General features: G+C 42.1%; 1 protein-coding gene across 1 annotated transcript; it reads left to right on the top strand.

The window, feature by feature from the left end:
* The first annotated feature begins 2,921 nt into the window (after positions 1–2,921).
* On the top strand, positions 2,922–4,237 carry LOC147446465 (mitogen-activated protein kinase kinase kinase 18-like). Its single transcript, XM_086526242.1, has one exon. It carries the CDS (start codon positions 2,978–2,980, stop codon positions 4,028–4,030), a length of 1,053 nt encoding a protein of 350 aa, XP_086382368.1. The 5' UTR covers positions 2,922–2,977; the 3' UTR covers positions 4,031–4,237.
* The last annotated feature ends 1,954 nt before the right edge of the window (positions 4,238–6,191 follow it).

The following is a 6,191-nucleotide window of genomic DNA, read 5'->3' as shown; positions in this document are numbered from 1 at the left end:
TTGTGGAACTATTAAAAGGATACTAAAGGTTAATTTTAGAACCTTTCATACCTTCGTCTTTGAGTGAAAGTGGTTTGCAAATGTGTCTAGATGAGAATGGCCTCTACATGGTGGACTCTAGTGTGTGCATCACATAGGGAGGTATGACAATTTAGTTTTACCGTGTAATTGTGAGCAAGTGAGTGACATGTACCTATTTTATTCTTATTTACTTGTAGCATTAATTATACCAATGTTACTCACTTTGAGCTTCTCTTTTATAGGTCATCTATATCCCAGTAATCCACCAACCAAAACTTTGGTTCGTAATCCCCATAACACCTCGGGGGAGAACAATTTTTTTCACTAATGAAGTGGAGACCATCTTTGACCCTCTTCCATCTCCGACTTTGGATGAGGTGGAAATAGAGGAGAGGGAGGCCGATGAATGAACTCCGACGGCAGCAAGTCTTAGCGAGCTAGTTGATTGTCATGAAAATGAAGATGAGGAGATGGAGGATGACGAACTCGAAGATGATGCAGCCAATGCATCCACAAACGACAATTCCGTTTCTCTCTTTATTGATTTAAGAGCCATAAGCTTAGAATTGGATGATGCCTCATGTAGAGATCTTTTGAAAGATGATTCATAAACATTTTGCAGTTATGAAGTTTTTTGGTCGTGTAATCCGTTCATCTCTCTCTCCCTCCTCTTCCTCTCTCTAGATTTGAGAACATGCTCAATTATGTTAATCAATTGACAGTGATTATTTTAGTTGTAACTAAGTGTAATCTTATTATCCCCCCCATTTCTCTCTCTCTCTCTCTCTCTCTCTCTCTCTCTTTCTTTCTTTCCTTTTTTAAATTTAAAATTTTTATACAATATTGTTTAATTTTTATTGAGAGGAGGGAAACACCAAAATTTGAAGAGGGGGGGGAGGGGGGATGTTTAAGCCAGAATTTGAAAGTTTAAGCGCTAAATTTTTTAGTAAAAAAGAAACGCGATAATAAACGCAAAAACAGTCGCGACAATATATTAAACACAAGAAAAAAACCCCGCCCTCCTCTCTCTCCTTTCTCTACCTGAGTTTGCACCTTCTCTCTACAAAACGCGGTAAACACTATGGAGATTTTCATAGTGATTGAAAAACAAAATGTTTGAATATTCACATTGCTTTTACATAGCTTGATTGAAACATTGTACTCTGACTAGCACAATTGGACGACCCCTATACATGATTACTAGGTTAGTAATGCATTTCAATTTTTAGTTTGTTGATGCTTTCTGTATTTTTTGAGTTTATCAATGCTTCCTTAAGTGTAGTTTAACCACATATTTTCCTCATTAGTACATGCTCAATCTCGATCATTGAATCTTTATATCAGATAGACACGCACTTAATTATTTTCTCACAGTTGGGCAATTCAACTTATCTATTACAGTACTCAATGCACTCTTCACATGCTTTCTTTATTTTTAGGTGGTTGATGTGAATCTATGTACGTCCTTGTTTGACAATGCATCTTATATATTGCTGTCCAACGTTTTCCTTTGCATAACCGTTCTCCTTTGCATCTTATACATTGCAGCCCAACATTCTGCTTTGCATAACCGTTTTGTAGCACGCACACAACCCTTTGTCCTAGCGTTTTCCTCCTCAAATATGTTTTGCACTAGGTTGTGTGATTGACAGCTCTGATTGCGACAAGTATCTCTCTCTCTCTCTCTCTCAGGTTGATAAATAAGAGAAAATTGACTACGGTTGATTTGGAGAATAAATACACATGCATTTCATTTTTAAAGTTCATCAATGCGATGAAATTGGACCATTTTACAAACAGCTATAGAGGTAATTAGTCATCATACTACAGACAAATCTTTTTTAAAAATTTGTCAATGCGCTTTGTACTTCAGGTATACTGGTAGACTTTTAAAAAAATCCACTAGTCTAAAGATTCCCTTATTCCCTCCCCCTTTCCGTCAAATGTGCTCCCTCCCCTCCCTTTGACCATCTCCTTCGCCATACCCCCCCTCCATCCTGTCCACAGTGCCCATGCCTGCATTCGACCACAAGCCTCCCTCTTTGCCATCAGCCTTGCTATGCCCTTGGTCTATATTTGCCATCGTCCCTTGGTCGCACTCATGCTTTTCACCCAACTATGCTCTACCTCCCGATCTTCCAGCCCACCCTACAGGGCTATCGAGGATGTATGAAGATCTCTCTCTCTCTCTCTCTCTCTCTCTCTCTCTCTCTCTCTCTCTCTCTCGGGATATTTTCCCACGACGATAAAATAATCCTTCTTCTTGTGCTTCTCTCTCCGCCCTTCCTCCTCAATTTGCATGTCATCTCAGCAAATTGTACCTCGCCTAACGTCACCGACTGTCAATACGAGGACACAAAGAAGGGGTGGGAGGGGGCTCGACGCCATGCAATTAACTAATGTCAGCATGCAATTAACTGTGAGTGAGAGAGAGAGAGAGAGAGAGAGAGAGAGAGAGAGAGAGAGAGAGAGGGAATTGAGATTCCAGGTACTCAATGATTTTTTGAAATTGAGCAGACATACTTCAAATTACTTCAATTTGCTAGATGCTTGATGTCAATCTACTTATGCCTTGTTAGTTATATTGATAAAGGAAGCTACATCTTGTTTCTTGGCTCACACATCACATAGGTTCACAAACAGCCTCTAGGGCTTTACATTTGAACCTAAATTCCACGTCGTTAGAACTGCCTCGGATTTGGATAGATAAATTGAGCGCCGGAAAGTTCCGAAGCGTGTAGGAAAAGAAAAGGGGTCTATGCGTAATAAGAAACGCAAAATGGCTTTTCTGATCAAAAGCAACCGCGCTGAATATTAAGCATGCAAGAAAAGCTAGGCAGAAATGCAATATATAAAGCCCAGGCCCCGACTAGCGCTGTAAGCAAGAACATTTGGACGTGATCAAGACGGCGTTACGGGGCCGCCTTCAGCAGTACCAGCTTTAGCGTCAGAGACCATGGCCGCAAGCAGTGTATTGATATCGACGGGCAGCAGCTGCTTCAGGCCGCAGCACGGTTGCTGGAAGCGGAAGAGGGTGCTTGGACAAGGTGGATGCGGCTCTGTCAGCCTTGCCGTGGACAACCTTACGGGGCAAGAATTCGCGATAAAGAGCGTGCCATGCAGCAACTATGCACAGAGCGCAACCTTGGAGGCAGAGCTTGCGGTTTTACAGAAGGTTATGTCAAGCGGCTCTGCTGCCCATTCCATCCAGTGCTTTGGGTGCGACATGGACGTGGACGAGGCAGGGCAACAGGTGATGCTCCTCTTTCTGGAGTACATGGATGGCGGCAGCCTCTGGGATGCGCTGGTGGCAAGCCATAAAGCAAAAGGACCGGTGGGAAAGCTAGTTCACAAGCTGTACACTAGCATGTCTTCTGCGACAAGGTCTTCGATGTTGAGAGAGAAGAGCGTTCGTTTCTTCACCCGAGCGATTGTGGAGGCCGTGGAGGAGCTCCATGAGCAGGGCGTTGTACACGGTGATATCAAGTGCGGCAACGTGCTTCTCCGGAAACAACAGAAACCCAAGTTCAAGAAGCTATTAGGTCATGCAAGGTCGACTAGCCTGAGAAACATAGGTGAACATTACGAGGTGAAGCTGGCAGATTTTGGGCTGAGCAGAGTATATGAGGATAAGAGGTGCGGGTGGATCGATAGCGGGATCGGGATCCATGAGCAGGCGGAAGTGGCGGGCACCCTTACGCACATGGCGCCGGAAGTAGCGGCCGGACGCGGGGCTGGGCGGGCATCGGACGTCTGGGGCGTGGGATGTACGGTGGTGGAGATGATGCAGGGCTATGGGCCCTGGGGCCCCGAGGGTCAGGAAGCCCTTCGTCTGCAATCCTTGGGCAAGCCTCCCCGGTTCCCTGCCCAGATCTCAGAGGAGTGCCGAGACTTCTTGTATTGCTGCCTGGACAGAGAGCCCAGCACGCGCTGGACCGCTTCCCAGCTTCTCAACCATCCCTTTCTCAAAGTCGAGAGCAAGCACTGCCAACAAAGTAAAAGGATATAACTGATCCGTCTCCCTTTTGTAACTTCCTCCTCGTAATATAATCACAGCGACTGTAACTAAATTGTATCAATATATTTTCTTTGCTAATCATACTCAATATTCAGTAGTTAATAATTAGCTGTGGGTGTTGATGAGTAAGGTTCCTTACGCTGTTCACGGACCACGGTGAATGTATTCAAGCCGGCAGGCCTAATTATGATCATAGTTAGGTATTTTAAAACACCCACGCATTGTCCAAGGAAGATACTGATAAATATAAAACTAGTGCATAATTAACCTGCTTTTTGTCATGCATTTTACTTGTTTTGGGTTATTTGGCCCGCTTTTTGGATCTGGTTGAATCAGTGGTTGCTGCTCATCGTGGTAGTGTCAGTAGTGGTGATCTTGCTCTTGGTGGTGAGAGCTGGTTTGCGTTGTTCTTTTGTTAAAATTCTGTCTCCTTGAGTGTGGATAATAATACATACCATAGCCATTGTCTTCATAGTTCATTATGAAAATCTCTAATTGTTTTCCATGATCTTTTATCGCGTTTTGTAGAGAGGAGGTCCAAAATCAGCTGGAAATGGAAGAGAGGAAGGTGGGGAGTTTTTTTTGCATTTCAAATATTATTGCGAGTATTTTCGTAATTATTATCGTGATATTTACCTCCATTATTGTAGCTACTATTGTCGCGTTTATTTCCGTGGCAAGATTTAGTGCCTAAACATTCAAATTTTGGCTTAAACATTTTTCTCCTCTTCCCTCCCTCAAATTTTGGTGTTTTACTCCTCTTAATAAAAATTAAAAAACATTATATGAAATTTTTAATTTTTTTTAAAAAAAATATGAAAACATGAAACAATAGTTAGCTATCTAAGATTACACTTGATTGCAGCTAAACTAATCACTATCACTTGATTGACATAATTTAGCATGTTTCAAAAAATTCGAGAGAGGAAGAAGGGGGAGAGAGATGAATGGATTACACGATCAAAAAATTTCGTAATTTAAAGTATGCAAAATGTTTATGAATCATCTTTCAAAAGATCCCCACAAGAAGCATCATCCAATTTTAAGCCCATGGCTCTTAAATCAATAAAGAGAAACGGAATCGTCGTTTGTGGATACAATGGCTTCATCATCTTCGAATCCGTCATGCTCCATCTCATCATCTTCATCATCATGATAATCATCCTCGCTAAAACTTATGGCCGCCGTACTTGATTCATCGACCTCCCTTTCCTCTGTCTCCCCCTCATCCAAAGTAGGGGTGAACGAGGGTTGAAGATGGTCTCCACTTCATTAGTGAAAAAAATGGTTCTGTCCCAAAGTGTTACAGAATTACGAACCAAAGTTTTGGGTTGGGGGATATAGATGACCTATAGAAGAGAAGCTCAAAGTGAGTAACTTTGGTATAATTAATGTTACAAGCAAATAAGAATAAAAAAGATAGTCACTCACCTGCTCACAATTGCATGGCAAAACTAAATTGTCATACCTCCCTATGTGATGCACACTAGAGTCCACCATGTAGAGGCCATTCTCATGTCGTATAGACACATTTACAAACCACTTCCCGAAGATGAAGGTATGAAAGGTTCTAAAATCAACCATTAGTATCCTTTCAATAGTTCCACAGTACCTAGCTTCATCACCATCTACAATAGGAATGCCTATCCATAACTCCTTCAACTTCTCGATGAGGGGCTTGAGGTAGACGTCAATATTTGACACTTTGTACTTCCCTGGCACAAGCAAGGAAAGAAGTATACTGCCCTTCTTTGTTTTCTCCCATGGTGGAATATTGTAGTTGACGATCACCACAAGTGCTCCATGAAGTAGACTTAGTGCCGAAGGGGTTGACACCATCACTTGCTAACCCAAGCCTCAAGTGTCGAGGCTCCAACCTGATACACTTTTGGACTATGATATAATCTAGCCCTGGATGCCTTCTTTATGAAGATTTAATTTTTTGTGTGTCCCCTTAGGCCATTTTTGGGAACATAGAGATTCTATTGAATTTTTTGTGTGTCTCCTTAGGCCATTTTTGGGACATGGAGATTCTATTGCATTTTTTGAAATGGAAGCAAAGGGAAAATGAATCTTTGAACTTTTTCCTAGCACATGGGGTCACTATGACATGAATAAGCAAGCTATGATGAGGTTTTGACAAAATGATGCT

This window comes from Adiantum capillus-veneris, chromosome 12 (assembly GCF_014529385.1).
Source record: "Adiantum capillus-veneris isolate H3 chromosome 12, ASM1452938v2, whole genome shotgun sequence".
Taxonomy (NCBI): Eukaryota; Viridiplantae; Streptophyta; class Polypodiopsida; order Polypodiales; family Pteridaceae; genus Adiantum; species Adiantum capillus-veneris.
The sequence above is the reverse complement of the archived record's forward strand: the minus strand, read 5'-3'. Positions and strand labels throughout refer to the sequence as shown.

Coding starts and splice junctions, on each gene's coding strand:
- LOC147446465 (XM_086526242.1), top strand. CDS start 2,978: ATGGCCGCAAGCAGTGTATTGATATCGACGGGCAGCAGCTGCTTCAGG.